The 27,127-nt window shown below is 44.3% G+C and overlaps 1 protein-coding gene across 4 annotated transcripts in view; it reads right to left on the reverse strand.

Moving 5' to 3' along the window:
- The window catches only part of SEMA5A (semaphorin 5A), a 446,528-nt gene that overhangs the window by 60,965 nt on the left and 358,436 nt on the right, over positions 1–27,127 (reverse strand). Inside the window, exons 22-23 of one of the 4 annotated variants that reach the window (XM_075416805.1) lie at positions 8,445–8,520; positions 4,257–5,503 (exon numbers count right to left, since the gene is read on the reverse strand). The exons of 2 other annotated variants lie outside the window; for them this stretch is intronic. In XM_075416805.1, coding sequence (XP_075272920.1) covers positions 5,440–5,503; positions 8,445–8,520 — 140 coding nt within the window. In that variant the 3' untranslated portion in view covers positions 4,257–5,439. Of the gene's footprint in view, positions 1–4,256; positions 5,504–8,433; positions 8,521–27,127 lie in introns of those variants that run through there. One more of the 4 variants, XM_075416807.1, reaches the window with a different exon arrangement.

A 27,127-nucleotide genomic window follows, 5' to 3' on the forward strand; every position in this document is an offset into this window, starting at 1 on the left:
CCAAACCCTTCTGAATTTAGCCTTAGTCACTAACAGAATCTCCTAGTGTACGGTACCATTTTTTTTTTTTCTCTCATGTTAGGCTTTCAGTTTAGTATTAATTGAGCTGGAGGGGGAAATTGGTTGAAAAGAATAGATCCTTCCTCAGTAAATAAGTAGTAGGAGGATTTATGGGAGGGGAAAAAAGCCAGACATAAACCCAAGGAATTTGGGATGGAATCTAGGCAGCACAAAAGTAGATTATTGCAGGTGGGAGAAAGCAGGGGGAGAAAGAATGAGGAAGAGAGAGGGACAAAGAGAAAGAGAAAAGAAGTAGCAGCATGTTCTTGATTACCTGCCTAAAACCCTTTACATCATGAAGATAACTGTCAACCCTAAACCTCTATTAGCTTATCATTGCTTTTACACTTGTTAGCTTTATCAATATAATCTTTAAAAAACAGCAAACAAATTTTTGCATAGGTCATTTTCCAAATTTTCTTTGTGTATTTCTGTATTTGTAATATCTTACCCTGTTAGACTCAAGAAAACTGTGCTAGTATGAGTAAAATGGGTGTTACCTGTGCTTTATTTGTTTTAGAATGTGTTTGTCTTTCCAGAAATGCAAGGATTTGTTTGTATTAGATTATCACCTTTTTTTTCCCTTAAAGGTTTTCATAGGACATGCTGATTTTGATTTTGGCTATCTTCTCCAGTTATGATGATATTCTATCAAACTGCAATTTAAGGATTTTGTTCTTTCTGCTGTCTTGTGTTGGTGTGAAAAGGCTAGATGTAGGCCAGCATGAAGGAAAGAAAACAGATTTGTTTTTATACAGCTTGAAATACTGACAAATAAGAAGCATATAGTTTCCAGGCCAGTCACTACCACCTGCCTATAAATATGGCTGGTAAAGAAAAACTTCCTTAAATTGCACAGCTGCAGTTCTTCGTACATAGGGGCATATTCAGCAAGAGAACTCTCAGAGAGTTGAAATATTAAAGCAGCTCTGTGGAGATGCGGTGCCGAGTTTTGCTGAAGAGTAAGAAAAGACAGTTTACTTTTATCAAGGTACACTGTCAACGTCATGTTGCTCAAAGCTGCTTCACCCTCTGTGCTGTTCATTGATTTTTTCATCATTCATCCTCTCAGTGAGGTTGAAAACTGCTTCAATTAGGTAAAAAGCCCCTTTGGACTTCCTTCAGCCTTAAAGCATATTGTTGTTTTCCTATTCAGACTCCTCACAACTTCTCGAAACAGGGCTTACTCAGTCAAAAAGGCAGCATGTATTTCTTAACTGAAGCATTTGCACTCAGTCTTTCCTTTTCTTTACTTTGCTTCAATTTCTCCTTCCACAGCCCACCCCTACCAATGCAGCCCTTGGTAGCTGTCAGCAATTTCTTTCTGTCCGAGGGAGTAGAAAAAGGAATAAATCTTCACAGTCAGACCAAATGTCTTGTCCAGCTGCCTTCAAAAGGCAGAAATTTACAGTATACGTTCTGCCACACTGCTCTATAAGTGCTGCACTTTACCAAGAGCAGTGTATCGACAGATTCCCATCAGGTGTGCTAGGGTTCACAGGAGCTCTAGAAATTCTTCACATTGCTTAGGGAAAGATGACTTTATTTTCTGAGTGTGAGAGAGCAAAAGCTGATGCTTCCCTTTTGTTCTCACTTCATTTCCTACCATAACCACATCAATTTTTGTTGTCCAGTGCATGATGAGTTTTCTCAGACACTTGTAAACTACCAGATAAAAAATACGGGCAAAATTAATGTGGCCTTCAAATAATTTTTGGGTGGAAACATTTTCCCTTTGAGAAGAACTACCTTTCTTCATTATCCGCATTTCCCCTCTGAGGACAACTACCCTCTCCTCGTTATCTACCAAATCAAAGGCTAGTCATTCTCCATGTGTGCCTTTGCCCAGTATTAATTCCGAGATTGAAAGTAAAAAGCGCTGTGTCTTTTGACTTCTGTAATAGCTGGTGGGATTGATCTATTATTTAAGCATAAGACATTAAGTGTAAACAGGGTAATGGAGTCTGGAAAGATCTTTTCCACCCATCTACCCAAAGATTTCTCAGAAGACGAAACCAGAAAAAAAAAAGGATCACTTTGTTGACATTTGATGGAGAACAAAACAGAATTGAAAGGGACTGATGGTTGGGCCTGATACATGTTTTCTCACATTCTTTTGTTGTGCTAGGGAGCTATTTCTTTCAAAACAGGAGGCCTGTTATAAAGAGGGACTTGCCTGTGATGTGCAGCAGCGTACGCAAGCCTGTGCACAGGTGTGGCAGGAAGAGCAGTCACACTGATGCCCGGCAGCAGCTTCCCACACCGGTTATTTTTGGAAAAAGGAATAAGGAAATGAGAATCTGTCTGGGGCTCACTTGAAAGGTGTGAAGCAAAAGGATCTGTTTGAAAGTCTTCTGCACGTAAGAGTGATGTGTGTGTGTTAAAATTCTTCTCTACACCTGCTGCAGACCTGCAGCAACAGAAATGGCTAATGGTGGCCAGTCAAAACATGTAGGAGAGCAACGTGATGCCCTTGCCAGCTGCCAGTGGGAGGGAATGAGGAGCTGGTAGCTAGGACCGGAGACCAGATCCCACAATGCAGGCAGCTGCAGCTGAAGTCCAGCCTGCTGCCTTGCAGCTCCAGGACATGGAGATGCAAGTCTGAGAGTGATGCTCCCCTCCGCACAGTTGGACAGAAAGGCAGCCAGCCGGTCTGCGAGGTGCTATGCCGAGAAAAGCAGCTTTTGGGAAGCAGGTGCTGTGCATTCCCACTCACTTATCTTTTTTCTTCCTTTCTCCTTTTAAAAACACACAATTCATTAAGCCAAAAAGATTACTGGTTGCAAATGAGGATGTATAAGCTGATGTTACATCAAAATATTTAATTTCAATTTTCAGGATGGGATGATCTGTTGTTTTATTAACAAGCTTTCTGAATTTTGCAGAAGATATTATTGCTACAAACACACTCAGAGAATCACAGAATCACAGAATGGTAGGGGTTGGAAGGGACCTCTGTGGGTCATCTAGTCCCACCCTCCTGCCGAAGCAGGGTCACCTACAGCAGGCTGCACAGGACCTTGTCCAGGCGGGTCTTCAATATCTCCAGAGAAGGAGACTCCACAACCTCCCTGGGCAGCCTGTTCCAGTGCTCCGTCACCCTCAGAGGGAAGAAGTTCTTCCTCATGTTCAGACGGAACTTCCTATGCTTCAGTTTGTGCCCATTGCCCCTTCCCTGTCTCTCGGCACCACTGAAGAGTTTGGCCCCATCCTCCTGACACCCACCCTTCAGATATTTATAAGCATTTATAAGGTCCCCTCGCAGCCTTCTCTTCTTCAGGCTGAACAAGCCCAGCTCCCTCAGCCTTTCCTCATAGGAGAGATGTTCCAGTCCCCTCATCATCCTCGTAGCCCTCCTCTGGACTCTCTCCAGTAGCTCTTCATCTTTCTTGAACTGGGGAGCCCAGAACTGCACACAGTACTCCAGATGGGGCTCACTAGAGCTGAGTAGAGGGGAAGGAGAACCTCCCTCGACCTACTGGCCACACTCCTCTTGATGCACCCCAGGATCCCATTGGCCTTCTTGGCAACCAAGGCACACTGCTGGCTCATGGTCAACCTGTCATTCACCAGGACACCCAGGTCCCTCTCCGCAGAGCTGCTCTCCAGCAGGTCCGCCCCAAACCTGTATTGGTGCATGAGGTTGTTCCTCCCCAGTTGTAGGACCCTGCACTTGCCCTTGTTGAACCTCATCAGGTTCCTCTGCGCCCAGCTTTCCAGCCTGTTCAGGTCTCACTGAATGGCAGCACAGCCTTCTGGTGTATCCAGCACTCCTCCCAGTTTTGTGTCATCATCAAACTTGCTGAGGGTACATTCTAACTCTTCATCCAGGTCATTGATGAAGAAGTGGAAAAAGACTGGGCCCAGTACTGACTCCTGGGGGACACCACTGGTTACATGCCTCCAACTAGACTCTGCGCCGCTGATGACAACCCTCTGAGTTCTGCCATTCAGCCAGTTCTCAATCCACTTCACCGACCACTCATCCAGCCCACACTTCCTGAGCTTCCCTAGGAGGATGTTATGGGAGACAGTATCGAAAGCCTTGCTGAACTCCTGGCAAAACTGCTACAGACGTTTAGAAAGGGGTAAAGCAAGGGAATACGTAATTCTTTTTTTAAATGGAATTCCAGAAGCTAACATTTTAATAGTCACTTTTGTCTTTATTTTAATGCAAGATTAATATTTTAGTCACTTTCAGGTAGTCCTATTTTGACAGACAGCATCAAAACTGAGTAAGTGCAATGAACACTCTGGTCTCGCCAAGAGAGAAATGCACCTCTCTAGCCGAGCTCATGTCTTGCTCTGACACAGCCAAGTATACAATTCAGCTTTTACAATGTACAGCCATTCACATTTAACTAAGACAGTAATTGTTACACAAGCTTTTCATCCCCGGATTTAGTAGGGCATCCCCAAGGAAGTCTGAGCAATTGCATCTGATTTACAGGTAAAATCCCAGATCCAGGAGTCTTCTGTTGTTGCTGTTGTTGTTGTTGTCGTCATTATTATTCAGCCTGCATTATTAGTTGCAAATCTTTTTCCAAAACAGGTTTTGCACCAATAAAAATTATTTTGAGAAAATCAAAGAGGTTTAATGGTTTGGATGAATACATTGTAGAGAAAGAACAAGCTAAGTACAAAACTCTCTTTCATAAACCAAACTTCTGGTTTTAAAAGACAGGAAGCTTGTATTAGGCACCTTAATCCATATTCAAATATCAAAACAAATCTTGTTTTCAAAAGTACTGAGCATGCAGCATTTCCCACTAATTTCCCTAAGCACTGCTTCACTAAGAGCTATGCTTCAAACAGATACGCATTTCTGGAAATTGATCTGTTTACACGGGGAACTGTCTTTGGCGCTTAAGTTGAAAACCTGTTCATGTTCAATTGCACAGAATACAAAAATTAATGCAAGCATTTTTAGGTGCAGATACACTTAAAATTAGACCAAAACAAAAATGCCCGAAATGTGGCATTTGGCAAAAAACACTGTTATTTACTCTACCAGCCTATAGTGGGTGAATTTCAGCCCTGTAACAGATACCCAAATCCTGGACAGATTTAAGTTCCATACTTTATATGATTTTACACTATGACAGGCTGTGGAAAATCCAATGGTTTCAGATCACAGTTCTTAGCACTCTTCTTTCTCCTATTTTGAGTAGCTCTGGCCTGCAGCTTATTTGAAGTTTTCCTCTAGAGCTGTTTTTTAGCAGCAAGTTGGGTTTTGCTGTCACAAAATCCCACTTTTCAGCAAGCGATTAAATATTTGTTTTGTCAGAAAATGTGAATACCTGAATACTAACAAATGTCTTCTCAGAACTGCTGCCAAATATCTCTCAGGAATTAGAGTTCAAATGCCTCAGGTCTCCATCAGCAGTTGCACCATAACACGCCGGGAAGAGGGAAGGCAATGGTATATCCCTGGACACGAAATCTAAATGAGCATAACGACATCAGCAGAGGAGAATGAGGACACAAAGCACCAGACGTACAATTTTCACAAAATAGTAGCCATTTTTGTCAGACAAAAGTTTCCAATATAAATATCTCTGTTGTTGAGAGGTTTTCTTTTTGGAGTGGGAGCATGGGGAGCAAAGTGCTGGAAAATAGCTGAAATTTCACTCATAAGTCCTTTTCACTTTTTTTCCAAAGTAAAATCAGATTTTCAGCAGCCAGAGTAACTATGCTCTGACTCCTGTTTTGAATAAACCCTGAAATGAAACTTAATTCAAGCTGGTAAGTTTTGCCTCACTCCAATTTATCCCTAGTTGGCTCCATATTTCTAGGGAGGGCTGTTGTCATCGCACAGTCTGTGCTTAAACACAGCCCAGGTTTCAGGTTTTCTTTAAAGAAGTCCCAAGCAGCCTTACTCAATAGTCCACTGTATGATGTATCGGGCAGGCCTGGGCAGACCCTGGTATTAGACACTTGCTTGAACCTTTGCTTCAATTCACATCCAAACCATGTCACATTTTATGAAAGCCAAATATATACTCAGTTTGCTTTGGCAAGTATTTTCCATTTTCTGCACTCACTGTTCTCAAAAAGGAGAGGAAAAAAGTGGCCAGAGGCTTACACAAAACCTCTTTTGGGGAAGAAGCCATTTTTTTACCGATTTGGGAATGCCAGGCAGATTGAGCAGTGGATGCTGATGCCAGTCCCAACCTCAGGCCTACAATAAACAGTTCCTTTTCTGGGTCTTCATTTGCCTGTTATAGGAGGAATAGCCTCAGCTCATCCCTGTGCCGTGCTATGGAGCGACTGGTCCTGCTGGTGGGGAGAACAGACAGCAGCTGAGCACAGCAGGTAGGGGCATCACCGCACTGAACCAGGAGCCCTCCAGCCCCTGGGAGGCTGCCAAGGGGACCAGCGGGCAGCCCTGCCCTGTGGACAAGGGGACAGCAGAGGATAAAATGAGAGTCTGATGCAACCCAGAAGTTATTGTGCATAGGCTGAACCAAGCCTGGGGCACGCATCCAGCTTCCAAGGCACAGTGGGTAGGAATATTAAATCCATTTTTATTTCTTGCTGGCCTGACCTAATAATTTGAAGGTTTTTTTCTACTTTAAAGAGTACTAGTTCTATTAAACACAGCCTTTTCAGTTTAAAATCTCTTTAGATAACCTGGGGCATCCCACCAGGGAAGTGTGAAGCAAATCAGCTCAGACCCCATCCCATCAAAAAATTGTTGGAGCGTATTTCCATCTTCATTGCTCAAATACGAACCGTGAGCAGAACGAAATGCTCTCAGATGGCAATAAAATAGAGAATGTAGCCCTTTTGGTGAGTTAATAGAAGTGGGTAGCAAATGAAACTTTCATCAAAAATGAAAGAGCAGCATGCAGCAGACTGAGCTTTAATTGATTATTTTTGTTTTCATGACAAGGATTCAAGCTGTGATCAAATGAGCAGTGATTTGTAGCTGTTCTTGATCAGAAGGACAAAAGCTGTGCTGTCTTCAGGGAATGAGGTTGATTGAAGACTGAAAGACACTGGTGATGCCTCAACTACTCATTTTCATTTCAAATCAATGATAGTTGAAGCCAAGATACTCCAGCTGTTTAATTATCTCTTCAATTGTCGGAGGGGCTGGGCGGTAGGATTGCAGCCGGGCAGGGCCAGAAGCGACTGCTGTGCCCATTCACTGAAGGCAGCATGCCGAATGTGGGATCCCAACGGCTGCCTGATGGAGCTGCGCCAGGCAGTAGAGGGAAGTGCCCGGCCCCGAGGTGGGCAGGCAGGCTGCAGGAGCGTCTCCCATGGGGCAGCCGGCGTGTCCACCTCCTCACCTCCCACTGGAGCCCCCACAGTTTGCTTTCCTGTTCATACTCAGGCAAAAGTCTGGTGTGGTACTTTGACAAGCCGCCTGTGTGCTCCGCTTTGCTGCAACAGGGGCACAGGATCTTCGGTGTGGACAATGAAGCCTCTTGCAGGAGGATCTTGGAGAAGCAGGCTTGTGCCAGCAAGGGCAAGGCAGGACAATGGCCATGCATGCAGTGCACTGTGAGAGGACAGACTTGTGTGCACAGCTGGTGTTCCCAGATGGCTGAAGCTTGGTGCGTGAGACAACGTGTGTTGGCAGGGATGACGTTAAATGTAATCCAAGTGTTAACTAAGACATCTAGCATGAAGAACATGCTGGCTGAATACAAGCCAGTAGTGTGCCCAGGTGGCCAAGAACGCAAATGGCATCCTGGCTTGTATCAGGAATGGTGTGGCCAGCAGGAGTAGGGAGGTGATAGTGTCCCTGTACTACTCGGCACTGATGAGGCTGCACCTGGAGTACTGTGTTCAGTTTTGGGCCCCTCACTACAAGAAGGACATTGAGGTGCTGGAGCATGTCCAGAGAAGGGCAGTGAGGCTGGTGAAGGGTCTAGAGAACAAGACTTACGAGCAACAGCTGAGGGAACTGGGTCTGTTTAGTCTGGAGAAGAGGAGGCTGAGGGGAGATCTTATCACTCTCTACAACTACCTGAGTGAGGCAGGTGTTGGTCTCTTCTCCCAAGTAACTAGCAGCAGGATGAGAGGCAATGTCCTCAAGTTGCGTCAGGGGAGGTTTAGATTGGATATTAGGAAAAATTCTTTACTGAAAGAGTGGTCAGGCATTGGAACAGGCTGCCCAGGGAGGTGGTTGAGTCCCCATTCCTGGAGGTGTTCAAAAAACTTGTAGATATGGTACTTTGGGACATGGTTTAGCAGGCATGGTGGTGTTGGGTTGATGGTTGGACTTGATGATCTTAGAGGTCTTTTCCAAACTTAGTGATTCTATGATTCTATAAGGAAGAGTCCAAGATCTGATTTTTTGGCTGGTCCCATTTTCGCCCCCTTCCCCTTTTGCAGTTCTTGCAGTCAGAGCAACCATACCTTTTACTCACCCAAGCCAGGCACCTGTTCCAGTGCCTCGTTCCCCAGCCCTTTCCTGACAGCAACATGAGCACTCCTCACACCTTCCTGTAAAAACAGCTCGAGAATGTCATTTCAGTATCTGTTTACACAATGAATAATATAATGTATATTTCAAATGTGTTGGAAAAGGGAATGTTGATTGGAGAACACTGATAAATTATTATAAACTATAAAAATAAATTATTTTAAATGTATTTTTTTTTTCATACAACATGAAGTTGTAATATGTTATGTAACATATGGCTACATATTCTGCAATCATATTCACGATAATACATAATGTAATGCGCAGTATGGTTTTGTAATATATATTACATAACCTATAGTATTACAAAATAATATGTGTATGTTTAACAAATCTATAGCTGAATTAAATTAAAGTCATTAACTTAATTAGCAGTATTCAGGGTTACTGAAAGGAATGGTTTTGACTGAGAGCTGGAGATCCGAGAGTGGCCATTACTGCCCGGTTGCTTAGCACAGTTTGGGATGCAGGCATGTATAGTGGAAAACTACAGCTGCGTTATTGCAGCCTTACATCATTCCCTCTGAGAATCCATTCTATGCTTTTACTCCAACTATTGTACCTTCTCCCCTGAAACATTTCCCAGACCAAATGGGGGTGGGAGACAGAAAGCTCCTTGTCATTATCTTAAACCCAGGCTCATGGGAGTCAACTATGTGCTACTTTTTGTGTATCTTTCATCTCTCCCTCTCTTTTTTTTTTAAAGCTAAACAGATGTCATAGTGAAGAAAGGCAAGAACATGCATTTCATTCATTGAAACTTCTCAAAAACATGTTTTAAAGTTGTTAAAAGTGGCTTTTCTTCTTGGCTTTGCATTATGAATAATAACTACACCCTTCACTGGACTATATCCTAAACTGAAGCAGAGAAATATTTTAGAAGTAGCTGTGACTGATACTCTTTGGGCCAGTCCCTAATGCTTCTTAGAAATGTGTTATTGTCTACTCATTTTTACTATTAGCCATTGACTATGCCACAGAAAAATATTCCAGCAGTGATAACCACCATTTTCTGCTGCAATTCCCCTCCACTCCCTGGATGCTGAGCATTCACAGTTGCTCTTCCACATGGTGGCAATACCTCGGCACTGAGCTAGGCATTGAAAATGTATTCCTTATCTGTAGGGTAAGGGCCTTACCACCTCATCTCATCTGCGGATTGTCACAACAGAGGTTCATAACACCCATTCAGCTACCAACACAAAAAAAGAAAGGTCAAGACTTTCCAGCCGTATTTTCTTCTTCTTCTTTCCTGAAACATTTACATGGAAGAACGTTGTTTCTGAGAAGCCTTCTGTTGTGATCTTACCAATTAACACAGCACTTCAGCAGCACTCATTGCAATGTGGGATAAATGCTGTATTAAGTTATTGCCTAGGAAACAATATAACTCCTAATACTGGAATTTCATTCCACATCCCTTCATGCAAGGAGTATAGAGTTTATATTATAAAATAAGTTAGTATTCACCATTTCACATCAGTGTCCAACATCTGAGGATCAGCCACAGAAGCTGGCAAGCCCAGCTTGTTTTGCCACATATTCAGATCCAGAGTGATGCCTATTATTGATTTCAAAGACTGAGTCTAGTCTAAGTGTCAGCTGCTACCCCTCGGCAGTGGTCTCTTGTGTAAAATGAGTAAATCTGAAAACTGCACGCTCCTTGGAATGGAAACACAGGGCAAACCCCAGAAAGATTGACCAGTCATGCTGAAACAATACTATTTCTATGCAAGCTTAAATACAGCTGGCTAGCTAAAGAGCAATTACATGAGGAAAGAAAGCAGAAATTAAATCAGAGCTGAAATAATTTGAGAAAACAGAAATAGAAATAAAACCAGCCTAAGTTAAAATAGAATTGTTGCTCTGCATCAAAACTTGTGTCAAACAATTTCTCAAAGCTGACATTTTCCTGCAAAAGCTTTTGATTTTTCTGCTCCCTCAGAAATTTGCATCTGCTCTGCTTCCATGCTGCTGCAACCGCTCTCAGGGAAAATGTACTGCAGTGTAGGATCTGCAATCTACTGCTCCACTCTTTGCTTTCTTGATACACATCTGGAACAAGCTTCCCCATCTGTCTGCCCAGGTGTCTGCTGCTCTGGTGTCTCACCTGTGAGGCTACTACCCAGGCCGTGCCCAGCAATCCCTGGTGTGGGTTTGGCTAACACTGCTGAATGAGGACGTTTGACAAAGTCGTTGGGCTCCCACCTATTTGTCCCATACTGTATTCACTTCTCTTTTCAGACTATACTCAAAGTGTAGAAAGCTGGGTGGCCTCCCCATCCCTCCTCCCTGCTTCTTTGTGTGGAATGAAGCATGTTCTCCCCCATTCCCAACAGGCCATGGAGGATTTCCTTGGATTTTCATGCATCTGAGGCTGACAACCCTGCCCCTAGTTGTCCTTGGCCTCGGTTCTTTCAGCTGTGATCCAGCACTCATGAGTCATATTCTCCTAACCCATCAGGGCAGCAATATTTTCTTGCAAGTATCAGTTGCAGATCACCTCCCCCACTACCCCGTTGCGCTGTGGAGCTGCTTGCAAATGAAGGTGTAGGTCCTGGCTGTGTACGTTCTGCTGGCTCTCTCTGGCAGTGTCTCTGGAATCAGAAGAGTTTACATTCATGATATAAATAGGAAGATTATTCCAGGGTTTCTTCAGGTTTTGGGCAGGGGAGGGGGGACATATCAGTGGCACTGAATGCAGAGGTCAATATTTCAGCCTTTGCCCAGATGGTAGTCTATTGACTTTTGCAAAAGAACAGCAGGAGCAGCTATTATGTTTATTTTAACTCTGGGGCTTTGTGATTAGCTGCTTTCCAGAATAAAGCAAGACTGATACAGAGACCAAAGGTCTGCAGAAATAATCATTTTCTTACTGTATCCTATTTATTCAGGCTGAGAGAAAAATAATATCTTCTCAAGCACACGCCATCTTATCCCATTGTTCAGCAGTCCAGGCATTTCTGAGAAGTGTTAGAGGTTTTATCTTAAAATTACTTTTATAATTCTGATTAGTAAAAATTAATTAAGTCATGTTGACCTGACATGTGTGTGTCCATCAAAGTAGTAACATGGGAGCTGCTGGAAACAGAGTAAACAACTAGTCTAATTCTTGTCGTCATAATATGTAATGCATGAAAGTCACGTGAAAACTGTCAGTTGGGTACAACATCATTGTAACATGGATGCTCAGCCTGGCCTACTTTTCCTTATCTGATTACACATCACATTCTTGAGAGAAAGGGTGAAAAAAAAAATCCTGCCCCTAATGGATCTCACTGTCTTCACCCTTACCTAGTCTGAGCGGGAGACACTGAGCCTGATCCAGCTGAGGAGAGACAGAGGTTCCTTGGGCAAACCTGGCACTTCCAAAGCACAGTTCAGTCTGCATCGGGCTGCCTTTAATCAGAGGCACCTTTCTTTCACTGACATCAAGAGCTGTGACTGATTCAACATCTGCCAGTCCAGAGGCTGGAATTTGTCATCCCTTGCTATGCATCAACCCTGTGAGGTGCCCAACGGCATCGGCCGCTCCTGCTCTCCTCCCCTTCCTCCTGCATTTGAGCTCTTCTCTCTTCCCCATCATCTTCTGACTGTCCCCATCCTTCTGTCTCAGGACCACTGTTCTCTGTGCATCGCTGTCATGGAGCTACGAGGGGGAGATGACAGGGCAGGGAGGGAGGGAGCAGAACGGCTGCAGGGCTCTGCAGAGCTGACAACACAGGGTCCCTGGCAGCTGACTAAAGCGAGTACAGCATGGTGGTACTGTGCAGCCAGATAAACGGGGGGTCAGGCTGGGCTGTAGGGAGGTCGAGGAAAGCTGCCAGATTGGCTGCATGATGTTTGGAAGCTCTGTAAACCATAGTACATGAAACAGTCCTTGTCAGATAAAGGGAAATGGAGATGGTAAAGCATCTTCCCCCACACCCCAGCATCTGCTCTCTGTTAGGAGATACCTCGTATGACCTCCACCAGCTTTATATTGCAACCAGTCTTACCCTGTGTCTGAAAACCCCAGCTGGTTGTTGGAATGAAAGCCACTTTCTCAGTGTTGGGGGTGAGGGCAGGATAGCTGAGGGAAAAGCCTTCACCCTCGCATGTTCCCATTACTGTGCTGCCTCTGATGGCTGTGCTTGAGAGCTTCAGCTGACCCAGGTGCCGCCTTTTATTTTCACTTGTAAGTCTGTTTCCGCCTGCAGAAAATACTGCTGCCAGTCATTTCCAGCACCGCCACCCTTCCACCACTCATTGCCATTGATATCTGCATGGAGTGACTGCAGTCCACCAGGTCAGATTTTACAGCAGCATTTTACATCCACCTTCGGAACATCCACCCAGCAACATCCTTCAGGGGCTTATGGAGGTCTGTTGGGTGGCTCCTGGTTGAGGGAGGAAAATCATGGACATTAATACTGTGCACATGGCCATGCTTTACATTTCCAGATCTTTGGGCATCTCAGGGTTTGGTAGAAGCAGATGCATGGCTCACTCCAAAGGGCTGTGCGTCTCAGGAGGACTTTCTGTCAGGAATTGCATTGCTTGGGGCACCCTCTTACGGCCTTTTCAGAGCTCTTGGGTGACCACTGTTCTGCCAGTCTTGCCCCAAACTTCACCTTTGATCCTTCAATCCTGTTAATTTCCATATTTTTTCTGTATAGTAGACAACTCTCGACTCCTAGCTTTGGCTGTCCTACCCACTGTCTAACGCTGTTATTAAGGTTTGCATGTAGAGCTTTTTACGGTTCAGTCACTAAAGAACACCTGCATTCCAAACTGACATCTTGTCACTACAGACATCCAAAAAACAGTGTGTGCTACAGCCTTGCTGTTAATGCTGATTGCCCCCGCAATAAAGAAGGTGGCTACTGGGGAAAAAAAAACTTAAACTTTGCCTCTGAATTCCTCATTCAAGAACATTCACATTACAGAGAGGTAAATTAAGGATATACACTATACCATTAGAAAACTTCCATTAAATAAAGCTAAAATTGAAGATAAAATTACATTCTTTTAGTGACTGCATTTTATGTGGCAGCATCACCCCTCGGCGAGCTTTCAGAATGAGCTGACAGCTGAAAATCTGGAGGACGCTTCAGCTTAATCTTTAGACCTCCAGTGTTATCTCCCCAAAAAAACAAATTAATCTCTGAGATTTATGTAATTGTTATTACCAAAAAAAAAAGGAAAAAAAAGAAGGCTCAAGAAGAACATGACCACAGTTAATAAAGAGCTCCAAGGTTACAAAAGTGTTTATGGAATAAATGATCGATCCTGGGATCCAGCTGGGAAGAGGGTAATGGCAAGGGACAACATAGCTAAATCTTCAAGAAAGCATTTCTAACAAGAATTTTGAACACTTCTGCTCTACCAAAGCCTTGAATAACCCTGATGACAAAAGGATTAATTTCCCCTTTATCACTCCTTTCCCTTATTTGATACTCTTTATCCCCTTCTGTTGAACACACAGCCACAGCACTGACCACAGGTGGTCACTGGCTTTGAGAAAGAGAATGGCAACTGGCCATAGCTTTCCAAGGACCTCTGACTTCACACCTAGGTACAATCAGCTGCAGTCATCAGACTCTACCTTCTGGTGGGAAAGCATGGGTCCAAGAAAGGATACATAAGTCTCTGTAAAGCGCTAGCAGAGTTTTCTCTGCTTTCTGAATGGGCTTTCTTTCAAACACAAAATCAATTTTGAAGTTTTCCAGTATTTGCTGGTGACTCCAAGAAGTTCGGGGTAGGGAATTATTTTTTAAATCACCACACTTTCCACACTGCCCTGTAAACTGCTATCATCTAGAATAAAGATCCTCAGACTAAAGAGGATAATCCCAGTTTGCATTGTGGCTATTCAAAGTAAGGCGAAAAGCCTAAGAGAATTTCAGTGGTATTTGTGTCAGGGCTCAGGAAAGCACACAAGATTTTTTGGTCTCAAAAATCAGGCCACCCTTGTAAAAAATTTGCAAGCTTGCATAAAAAATTCTGGCAAATAATTTCTTTTGTAATGTCTTTGTAGGTGCTCAGTGCTGTTCGTGTGCCTGGCTGTTCTGTGCTGCTGTGCATCTGGGTAGTGCAGACCGTCCAGCTCCAGTCATCTGCATCACAAGAGGGTCAACAGGTGATAAGTAATTGAAGCATAAGGAGATTGACTTTATCGGTAATATATGCACAGTTGTGGCATCACAAAATCTTCAATGATGAGTTTTACCATCAGAAGAGAATTCAGGAACAGAGTATAATTTAACATTAATTAGTGTACACAGCCATAAGACAGGCAAATATTAATATTCAGTTACAAGTGAAAAAACTGAGATGCTGGAGAAGTTAGAGAGGCTTCTTAGAGATGTCAGCATAAGGTTGCGTATTTGTTGTATCTTTAACTTTTTTTGCCAGGTACATGTGTTCCACAGTAAGTGCTTTTTCCAATGGCTCAGAAACTTGTCTTAAGATGTGGCAGGAAAACGTGGGCTCTTAATATAACTTTTCTCATCAGGAGTAGAAGAAAGTCCTGAGTTATACTCCTTTTCTTTGGTGGATTTCTAATAAGAATGGACAAGACTGCCTTGAACATGTTCTACCTGAATTGGAAAAAAAAACCCCAAGAACTTCAAATGATATGTGATGGCTTGACATTTATTAGGAAAAAGCACATCCCTTCAGAAGTTAATCTAATAATTAATTAACTTAGCTGTTCTAAATATGCAAGTTATCTATGCCTTATAAATAATATTCATACTAATATTCTCAAAGTATACAACATATTCTATCAAAATGTCCCTAGCTTTAATTTGCAGCCATTTTACCCGGTTGGATGGAAGTTCCTGATCCTGTAATACTTCAACCTATACCCGTGGTTATGGTCATCTAATTATCCACCATAGCCCCAAGTTGTGTTTTATTCACTGCTTCTCAGAAAAGACTCCCCTAAATAGTCCAGGTGGATTAGTGTCTTTATTCCTAACATAGGAACTTCCATCAGGTTATGCGAAAACATGGTTTATTTGCTTGCACAGTGTGCTGGTTTTGCAGCTTTTTCTTGTCTTTACCTATTGATTCCGTATTTTTGCATTAGCAACTTCAGCATTGTTTTTCTTCTTCCTGACCAAAACAAAAAGCACTAAACAACATAGGGGTGAAAACAGGTTTCTAGAGTAGTCTATTAAAAACACTCTCTCCACCCAGAGGAGATCCTTGCTAGTGACCTATCAATTAGCCAGTGTTAATGCGTTTCACGCCAGTGGTATTGTTTTAGATTTGCGGTGAAATTGCTAAGCTATAACACATGGAATGTGAGAGCGGAATAATGAGGAACTAAACGCCATGTCCAAGTTCATACAGGTTAATGGTTACTCCTTTCTCAAGGATCACAGCACTAGTCCAGCTTAATTTAGGAGAATTTTCCTAATTATGTGCAGATTTATAGCATTCTGGTTCCGCAGTTAAATTTATAAAGGCTTGAGGCAGATGATGGACTGCTCATATTTGCTCAAGTATTTGCACACTTCCTTCTGCTGAGGTGGGTAAAGCTGAAGTCGATTTCTGCGCTACAATGCGGAAAAAAGGCTTGAAAAATCTGCAGGTTTTGCCAAAGCTGTTGGTGAGATATGACATGACAAAAAATTAGAGAATACGTCAAATGTAATATGCTTTCAGCCAGCCATCAGAAAGAGCTTCAGATTTTCCTTTGGTGACAGACCATACAGGCAAAACTGAGACTCCGCCTGCTCCCTAGGGATGTTACAGGCGAGACGGGGAACCCAGCAACATTTTTAACTCCAAACTATCACTGTGAGATAAAGGATGATCTTTTTTGAATAAAACTCTAGGCTAGAAGTTAGGGTTTGATGTTTGCTTTCATCACAAGACAGGTTTTGCATCTCAGGGAAGTTATCTGGGGCTAGATTTATATACACATTTAGAGCTCTAACTCCTTGCAGTGAGAGCAATTCAGCTATGTACCTTGACAAAACTGCCCCTTATTCTTGCCATGCCGCTGTCCTCGCCATCGGTAAGCAGGGATTGTACCACCTCTTCTTGTTCATCCTGCCTGCTGGTACTCAGAGGACTGGCAGGTGAGACCCCTCTCCCGTCACATTGCCGTATTCCACACAGGGCTGCATGTCAAGAGGGAGGATTGGGTGCGGGTGGGACAACCAGAAGGTGATCACATCCACCGGTGCCTCAGCATGTGCGACCAGTGCCACCCAGCAAAGAAATTACTGAAAGAAAGTTCAGGAACCGGCTTATCCCATCTGTCAGACCTCGCTCAGCAGCTGGAAGCCTCCATTAACCACCCAGCACAGGTAGGCTCATGGCTGCTTGGTAGAGCTGAAGTGAGCTAAGGGCAATTCCAGAATACAGATGAATATAACCCACAAAGCACCAACGTCTTTGCTGTAAAACTAAGGTCCCGTCTTTAATCTGTTCTCATGAAGGAACTGTTTCTAGCTTTGCCAGCTTCCCAGGGCTTCTCCTGAACAAAGACTGCCCCTCACAACAATTTGCAGACTGGATTTACGATCTGGATGTGATTCGGATTTATGAACAATTTCAAGCCATCCAACTGTTAAAAGGTAAAAGGTCACTTACTTATCTCACCTACTACCACTGGTAAGAAAGAGCCACAAGAATATCACAGAATCACAGAATGGTAGGGGTTGGAAGGGACCTCTGTGGGTCATCTAGTCCAATCCTCCTGCCGAAGCAGGGTCACCTACAGCAGGCTGCACAGGACCTTGTCCAGGCGGGTCTTCAATATCTCCAGAGAAGGAGACTCCACAACCTCCCTGGGCAGCCTGTTCCAGTGCTCCGTCACCCTCAGAGGGAAGAAGTTCTTCCTCATGTTCAGACGGAACTTCCTATGCTTCAGTTTTATGCCCATTGCCCCTTGTCCTGTCACTGGGCACCAAATATTCCTGCACATTACATGACATTTGTTTCCTGATCACCTATGTAATGATTCACCATTTTTTTATTTGTTTATTTGTCATTCTCAGCCCAGGTCTCCAATCATCTTTACCACCAGGATGGAGCTGCAGCAAAAGAAATTGCTGCATAAACAATGATGCATTTCAATATTTACTTTAAACTCTGCTTCAGTCCTCTTGGACTGAAACTACTTTGCAGCTGCATTCATTGTATTTAAACAGGCTTTCACAATTTAACACTTGCTCAGAGTTAGGTAAATTAAATTCTATATTTCACATGTTTGCATAAAACCAAAATTTCTCAGCAATAGCCTGTTTAGTTTGTTGATTTGGCTGAAGCAGATAGCATGACAAAAGTACTGAACAAGAACATTTTATCTTTAACACTTGTAGTGGATAGAAGCCACACAATGAAATAAAATTTCTCTTCATTTTTTAGTACTCCAGGTTTTTGGTGAAGAAAAGGTCATTATTGATTGATTATAGGGCTATTCCTCAAGTTAATTCAAATTAACTAAAGTGGCTAACGTTCTTTCAGCAATTTTATTTGGTGCAGAGAGGGAGCTAAGAGCTTATTCTCATGCAGACAAAGCAGACTGAAGCCTACCATCTGGACACATCAGTCTAGCAAACACCTACCACCTAGTGCTGTTTCCATTTCTGATATGCATTGAGTCTGCCTTGAGAGGGAAACCATGCTGGTGATGCTCGTGGTAATCTTTGAGGGTGGCTCATTTAGGTATAAGGGCTAACATTAGGTCCCAAACTGCTGGCAATCGCCCACTTTTTAACAACAGTTCTGACTTCACTACACCAGATCCATTGTATTGCAGGTAAACTTGTAAGACTCCTGGCCTAGAGCCCACAGCAGAGGTGCCTTATTACTGCTGGTCATCGTACCAGTTTTACTCCTAAAGCACTAGTTCAACTTCAATTCAGTGTCTAACAGAAATTTGTGGTTCTTAGGAAAAACAGATATATTTGAGATGTGAGAAACTGTTCTTATTCTTACTGTCCTCAAAGACAGCAGTTCAAAAGAACAGGAGGATGGTTGATACCACAGCCGCAGGACGGGGAAAATCTAGAGGTCCAGAAAGAAAACAAAATCCAAAAAGGAAGAAATCCATCATTCCCAGGGTGGCTTCTAATTTGTTTTGGAGATTTGTTTTCAGTCCTCACACAGAACCCAGAGATAAGCTGCTTATATAAAGTATAAGCTAAGAAAAAAAGGAGGGTAATTGTCATAGGTGATTCCTTTCTGAGGGGAACAGAGGGCCCGATCTGCCGACCGGACCCATCCCACAGGGAAGTCTGCTGCCTCCCTGGGGCCCGGGTTAGGGACGTTGTGAAGAAACTCCCTGGTCTGGTGCGGCCTTCTGATTATTACCCCCTCTTGGTAATGCAGGTTGGCGGGGACGAGATAGCAGAGAGAAGTCCCTAAGCCATCAAAAGGGACTTCAGGGCGCTGGGGCGACTGGTTGAGGGATCAGGGTCACAGGTGGTGTTTTCCTCCATCCCATCAGTGGCAGGGAACAGCACTGAAAGGGGCAGGAAAACTCACTTGGTTAACAGGTGACTCAGGGACTGGTGCCATCGGTCGAATTTTGGCTTCTTTGATCACGTGGAGGTGTACACAGCACCGGGCCTGCTGGCGACAGGCGGATCGCAGCTATCTCAAAGGGAAAAAAGGATTCTTGGCCACGAGCTGGCGGGGCTCATTGAGAGGGCTTTAAACTAGGTTCGAAGGGGGAAGGGGACATCACCCAGCTCACTAGGGATGAGCCCAGGGTTGGTGTGCCAGGGTCAGGGGTGAGATTGACAGCCCAGCTCAAGTGTGTCTATACCAACGCACATAGCATGGGCAATAAACAGGAGGCGCTGGAAGCCATTATACAGCAGGACGGCTACGACTTGGTCACCATCACAGAAACATGGTGGGACAACTCGCATGACTGGCATGCTGTCATGGATGGCTACAGACTCTAGACAGGCCAATAAGGAGAGGTGGTGGAGTTGCTCTGTATGTGAAGGAGCAACTGGAATGCATTGAGCTTGGCCTGGGGGCAAATGAGGAATGAGTTGAGAGCTTATGGGTTAGAATTAAGGGACAGGCTCATAAGGGTGACATTACTGTGGCTGTGTACTACAGGCCACCTGCCCAGGAGGAGGAAGTTGATGAGGCCTTCTACAGGCAGCTGCAAGCAGCCTCACAGTCACAGGCCCTGGTTCTCATGGGGGACTTCAACCACCCTGACATCAGCTGGGAAGATCACACAGCTAGGCAGGCGCAAACCAGGAGGTTTCTACAGAGCATCCATGATAACTTTCTGATGCAAGTGGTGGAGGAACCAACAAGGAAAAGTGCGCTGCTGGACCTTGTATTAACAGACAAGGAGGGACTAGTGGAGGATGTGAAGGTCGGAGGTAGACTCGGCTGCAGTGACCATGAAATGGTCGAGTTCAGGATCCTGCGTGGAGGAAGCAGGGCGATAAGTAGGATCAAAACCTTGGACCTCAGGAGGGCTAACTTTGGCCTGTTCAAGGAGCTACTGGGAGGAATCCCATGGGTCAGGGCTCTTGAAGGTAGGGGGGTCCAAGAGTTCTGGTCGCTCTTTAAACGTCACTTCCTCCATGCTCAGGAGCAGTGCATCCCCCTGAGAAAGAAATTTAGCAAAGGAGGCAGGAGACCTGCATGGTTGAACGAGGAGCTTCTAGCAGAGATCAGGTGGAAGAGAAAGGTCCATGGAATGTGGAAAGAGGGGCAGGCCACTTGGGAAGAGTACAGGATCGTGGCCAGAGCGTGCAGGGATGTGACGAGGAAGGCCAAAGCCCACCTGGAATTGAAGCTGGCAAGGGATGTCAAAAACAACAAGAAGGGCTTCTTCAACTACATCAGCAGCAAAAGGAAGGCTAGGGACAATGTGGGGCCGCTGCTGAATGAGGCGGGTGTCCTGGTGATGGAGGATGCAGAGAAGGCAGAGCTACTGAATGCCTTCTTTGCTTCAGTCTTCAGTGCCAAGGCAGGCCCTCAGGAATCCCAGGCCCTGGAGGTAAGAGAAGAAGCCTACAGAGAGGATGACTTTCCCTTGGTTGAGGAGGACTGTGTGAGGGATCGCTTAAGCGATCTGGACATCCACAAATCCATGGGCCCCGATGGAATGCACCCACGAGTGCTGAGGGAGCTGGCGGATGTCATTGCTGAGCCACTCTCCATCATCTTTGAGAGGTCCTGGAGGACAGGAGAGGTGCCCGAGGACTGGAGAAAGGCCAATGTCACTCCAGTCTTCAAAAAGGGCAAGAAGCAGGACCCAGGGAACTACAGGGCGGTCAGCCTCACCTCCATCCCGGGAAAAGTGATGGAGCAGCTTATCCTGGAGGCCATCATCAAGCAATTGGAGGAAAAGAAGGTTAACAGGAGTAGTCAACATGGATTCACCAAGGGGAAATCATGCCTGACCATTCTGATAGCTTTCTGTGATGACATGACTGGCTGGGTAGATGAAGGGAGAGCCGTGGATGTTGTCTACCTCGACTTCAGTAAGGCTTTCGACACAGTCTCCCATAATATCCTCCTAGGGAAGCTCAGGAAGTATGGGCTGGATGAGTGGTCGGTGAAGTGGATTGAGAACTGGCTGAATGGCAGAACTCAGAAGGTTGTCATCAGCGGCGCAGAGTCTAGTTGGAGGCCTGTAACTAGTGGTGACCCCCAGGGGTTAGTACTGGGCCCAGCCTTGTTTAACTTCTTCATCAATGACCTGGATGAAGAGTTAGAATGTACCCTCAGCAAGTTTGATGATGACACAAAACTGGGAGGAGTGCTGGATACACCAGAAGGCTGTGCTGCCATTCAGCGAGACCTGGACAGGCTGGAAAGTTGGGCAGAGAGGAACCTGATGAGGTTCAAAAAAGGCAAATGCAGGGTCCTGCACCTGGGGAGGAACAACCCCATGCATCAGTACAGGCTTGGGGCGGACCTGCTGGAGAGCAGCTCTGCGGAGAAGGACCTGGGTGTCCTGGTGGACGACAGGTTAACCATGAGCCAGCAGTGTGCCCTGGCTGCCAAGAAGGCCAATGGCATTCTGGGGTGCAGTAGGAGGAGTGCAGCCAGCAGGTCGAGGGAGGTTCTCCTTCCCCTCTACACTGCCCTAGTGAGGCCCCATCTGGAGTACTGTGTGCAGTTCTGGGCTCCCCAGTTCAAGAAAGATGAAGAGCTACTGGAGAGAGTCCAGCGGAGGGCTACAAGGATGGTGAGGGGACTGGAACATCTCTCCTATGAGGAAAGGCTGAGGGAGCTGGGCTTGTTCAGCCTGAAGAAGAGAAGGCTGCGAGGGGACTTAATAAATGCTTATAAATATCTGAAGGGTGGGTGTCAGGAGGATGGGGCCAAGCTCTTTTCAGTAGTGCCCAGCGACAGGACAAGGGGCAAGGGGCACAAACTGAAGCATAGGAAGTTCCGTCTGAACATGAGGAAGAATTTCTTCTCTCTGAGAGTGACGGAGCACTGGAACAGGCTGCCCAGGGAGGTTGTGGAGTCTGCTTCTCTGGAGATATTGAAGACCCCCCTGGACAAGGTCCTCTACAGCCTGCTGTAGGTGACCCTGCTTCGGCAGGAGGATTGGACTAGATGACCCACAGAGGTCCCTTCCAACCCCTACCATTCTGTGATTCTGTGATTCTGTGATAAGAACAAAAATTACTCTTCAGCGTACGAGGAGATGTCGTGGCCATCCACCAGGGAAGCTTGTGCTCTAGGCTGCTGATCTCCCAGAAGCTGCCTGTGAGCTGGGAGACTTTAGAAGGCATGCATGGTGGTTTAGTTTTTGTTAGCATCCCTTTTGGCCCCCACTGAAATTTCATAGGGCACAGTTTTGGAGCAGAAATGGCAAACCAGCTTGCCAGCAACCCAGTGGTACCCCTGTTAATGGTCACTAATCGGCCCCTGCAAACCTGGTGATGTTTTCTTTAATCAGGAAACCAAGAGGATGTTGAACTCGATTTGTATGGACTGGCTGAGTAAACACTGCAGCTGAATTTCTTCAGAGATAATAACACTTTATTTAAACCAAAGGCTGTCAGCACCTACAGCTCAAATATTGCGGCAGCATATTAACAACTCCTACACAGAAACCTGATTTTCTGTTTTGTGTATGCATACCTGATCCCAGTCAGTGTGTAAGCTCTCAAGCATCAGTAAGAAACATGACCACAGGAAGCACATGGCAAAAACAGAATTACAGAAAAAAAAGCTAAAGCTCTGGTCTGACAGTTACTTCAGCAATCTTTGTCCCAGTCTCCCTTTGTCATGCTGGACATGTATGTGCCAGTGTGCACAGGTGCATTGGTCAGAGAGCATTGGTCCAGACAGACAAGGACATATACTTTTTTTTTTCACAAATAGGCTACAAACAGCAGGTAAAAAGCCATAAGGCAATTGTGCAGTACTTTGTCTTTTCAGCAGGGCCTTTTCATCCACAGACATCAGAGAGTAGAGATGTGCACACTAGAAAGTTATCCTAAAAAAACCCAGCCTTGAATCACACCCACTATTGGTTGTGGAAAATCTGCAGGTGAAATAAATCAAATCCTGACTTGCTTGGCAGCAGAAGTCTTTCTGCTTTCTCAGGAGAGTTCTGAGGAAGGTTCCTTGTGTTGGTTAAAATAGCTACTTATGTTTAAATGTTATTATCTTTAAATTTTACAGGTTGGTAAGTGGGTGATATCACCACAGAGCTCTTGCAATATGATAGGAGTGCAGTTCCTCTTAATATTATGACACTTTTTGCTTGTTTGCTTATTTAACTGGGGTTTGTGAACATTTAAAAACAGTCTTTAATTTTTCAATAGATGCTGAAATTTAGATCAAGTGGATGTGCTGGACAGGTATGGTGGATGAACTTTCCTGAGATTTCTTTGGCTTTGTTGTGGGTTTGGGATTTTTTGTTGTTTTCTGTGGTTTTTTTTTATCAAGCTCTCCTATGAATTTTAATTACCAGCTTCTGCCTGGAAAAGAGAAGATGGAGGCAACCATGCAAACGTCTGGAAACTTGAGCTGGAATAACAGTTGTGAGATAGCACCAACTTGCTGCTCTCGCACAGGGTAACAGGCGGAGGGGCTTTGCTGCTACGGGGTGGGGGAGAATTGCTATACAGGAAGCAATCCCATTATGACGTGGACAGTCTTAACTCCAATAAGAAAAAATTAAAATAAGAAATGAAGAAATATTAGATTCCATAGCAAGGAAAGGCTATTCTTTAAAAGGATTATAGCAAATAAGGAACAAGTGAAGAACATATTTAGATGCTCTTGGTTACTGCCAGGAGAGAGGTTTAAAGATGCTTTTGGTCTTTCCCAGCATGACGGCTCTTATTATGGTACGTCAATTACTGTAATCCATGTGAGGAATTTATATTCCAAAACCATTTCCAGCAAACCACGCCAGCTAACTTTCCTCTGTCTTCATTTTCTACATAATTGCCACCAACGGGAACAAGAAGAGAACGCCCTCTTCAACCTGTGCCTTTCTGCAGCAATGTACATGTTAACAGAAACATCTTTACTACTGCTGGAAAGTGTTTTCTGCTCTAATCTGTACCTTAGGAGCAATCCTAGTTCAAGTTTCTCGGGAAAATCATAGGCAAAGGCAGGCCTATTATGGCCATGGATAAACAATTGATATCAAGTTTCAAAAAAACCCCACCCAAAACCCACACAAAGAAAGGTTTCAGTATTATGAATATTTCTAGGATAATGATGAATCCATATTTGGGGTAAATCATGAGGTTTGAAAATATTTCTACCAATTTCTGTGGTGTGGGTTGAGGGCAAGTTTATGTCTGCTTTAATATCAAACACACTTAACATTTCACGGCATCAGGAAATCCCATAAAAGCAGCTTTTACTGTGAGTATTTACTTGAAGGGCACTCCTACAGAGGAATATACACATATACTATGGCCCCGGAATAGGACCAGGCAGGAAGCTTCAAAGGGAATATCAAAAGGTAAAGAAGTTGATTATTCTTTTCTTCTGTACAGAGTCCAAATTTATGACTGCAGAACTTGGTATTCCCTTGTGGTTTAGTACTGTTTCCACTGGTGCAAAAACCGAGCAAACAAAAAGTACGGCTTAGAAGATCACAGATGTGTGACTGAGACTTGACTACGCACGTTAAGGATAAGTGTTCCAATTTGGGGAAAAGTGTTAAACAAGCACAAAAGGATGAAGTCCAGGTCACGCTGACATTAAGGACCTGAAAAAGGCAGTAAAATCCTTATAACCGAAGCTTGAAAAAACACTAAGTCAAGAAGAAATTGTGAATACTAATCAAGGCATTCTAGTAATATCAATATGAGTAATGGAGACCAGGAAAGTGGTACGCTGCCCTCCCCCAACCTAGAATCTAATTTGATAAAAGCTAATTCATCAAATAATTAAATAATTTAAAACATCAAAAAATGTTATTGGAGAGGGAAATATAGTGTAGATGTATGACGGGGAAACACTGGCACCACCCATCAGTTGAGCTTCTTCTCTGTGTTGCAGATGATCAGTAAAGCATTATGTTAAATTACCTCCCTGGAGCACTAAATCAGTCAATCAGCCATTAGGATACAAATTTGGTAAGCTGTTTGAATAGGAGTAAATTTGAAGTGGGCCCTGTGTTACTGGAACAACTCTGCAGTTGTAACTGGCTTCAATCCTTCCACCTGCACTTATGTGCTCAAGCTGCTGCACTGATGTTTCTTCTTAAGTGTGAGTATCTTCAGCAGCTTTCCTGAGAAGTTTTGCTAAGGAAGCTTGTTTTGAAAGCGTTAATGCAAGGGAAAATTATTCCCTATAAAGTTCTGTACAGAGATCATTTACTCCCATTATTGCAGTAAGCAATGGCATTCTCCTGGTACAGAACCAAAAGTGATTACTATTGCTAAAAATATCGGAGTTCTATTTCAATTATTTTGTCTTGGGCATAACAGCATTAAAAACAATTTTTCCACTGTACAGGACATTTCATAGGGCCATGACAAGAGAACGCACTTTTTAGCACACAGATATAAAAGCAATTTCTTCTGCAGCTGTACTGACTTCAAAGTCTTATTTAAAAGTTGGGACTTTAAATGTCCCATTTATTTGAAATTTGATATTTATTTCACTTTCAGTCAATGACTACTGCTGCAGCTAAGAAAAGGGAGAATTCCAAACCATGGGCTTAGTGATTAGCAAATACGGCTGCTGTATCCTGGAACTATACTGTGTTACTGTTAATTATCTTCCATGATATTTTGAAATCTGAAGGTATTGTTGGATGGGGTTTGTGGATAAATCCTTTGGAGGAAACAAATAAAGCACAAACCCCATCTTCTTTCTGCATTCTCAGCCTCTAGGATTGGATTGGGAGAATGTTGAAAGTCACACTGACTGAATTTTTTTCTGAAATGTTATGAAACTACCACCTCTGCTCAGATGTTCATTTCAGTTGAAGAATTGCTACAGTACATTCAGTTTAAGAACAATTAAAAGAAGGTATAGACAGTATCTGTATAGCAGACTTTGTACAGCCCTCGATAATCTTTTGGCAGACTTCTGTACCGGTATAAAACCACTCCTTCAAAGTGGCAGCTAGGCAGAGCTGCGATCAGTTTCCCACAAGCAGAAAAGGCAAGGGCAGCAGTATGCAAAAAAGCATCCAGCCTGGATCCAAAGAGCCACCTGGAAACAAAAGGCGAGTCTGCTCCCGGCACCCCCTCACTGCCCCTCCATCCGCACCACGGAGCGTGCCACCGGGGGCTTGGCGTTTTGTTTGTTGAACGAAGAAGACCTAAGGGGTACACCCTAACTGGCAGCGTGTGTTCAGCCTGTGGGACTAGCCCAGAGCTCGACCAACACCCAGTTCAGCACTGGCTGTTTTGCTTCCCAGATCCCCTCCTGCTGCCCTGCATTCCAGGCCCACGCAGGCACTGCCAAAATGCCACCTGTACTGCGGCACTTACTGCTTGCCAAGGCGTTTTTTTCCCTGATTCTGAGCAACGGCCACAACTTTGCACAAGTACCCGCTGCCATCAGTCCACCTTTTGCTGGGGCAACTGGTTGGCTACGTCCCGACAGCCTTGCCCTTGGCAGTGCCCCAAAGCCTCTCACTTTCTGTGAAAGTTTCCTGACAAGTTTCCTGGCCTTCAGCCACATTCTTCTGCATTTCTGTTTTCACTTCTGCCTATCCTTGCGACTTGCTGGGGTTGAAATGTTTGCCAAACCCCCCAGGTCAGCACATTTCCCCCTTCGTACGATCCCAGGAGAAAACGTTGTCGCATGGCAGCACAATGCAAAGCATTCCTTCAGTGACACCCAACAGCCTAGCTAACGGCCATTTCAGCTGCACGCTTTCACTTCGATTCACTTCTGTGGAGAAGTGAAGAGAGAAAAAAAGTGAAAACATTCACAGATCCCAGAACCCTTCTTTATTGGGAGGAATGGCTTTTAAATGAAGTCAAGCAGTATCTTGTTTTATCATTCATTTATTTAGCAAAGAAAGGAATGAATTCAAATACCCCACACAATGAACACATATCTATTCCCTGATATCAAGATGTAGATTTGCTTGTGATCAATTTTAAATGAATCTGTTTTCTTACTCTTGAAGTCATCTTGTACCATGCATGGATTTGTGCAGAAGCAATATATTTTGGGGTCAATCCTGTAAAC

This window comes from Opisthocomus hoazin, chromosome 3, assembly GCF_030867145.1.
Source record: "Opisthocomus hoazin isolate bOpiHoa1 chromosome 3, bOpiHoa1.hap1, whole genome shotgun sequence".
NCBI lineage: Eukaryota > Metazoa > Chordata > Aves > Opisthocomiformes > Opisthocomidae > Opisthocomus > Opisthocomus hoazin.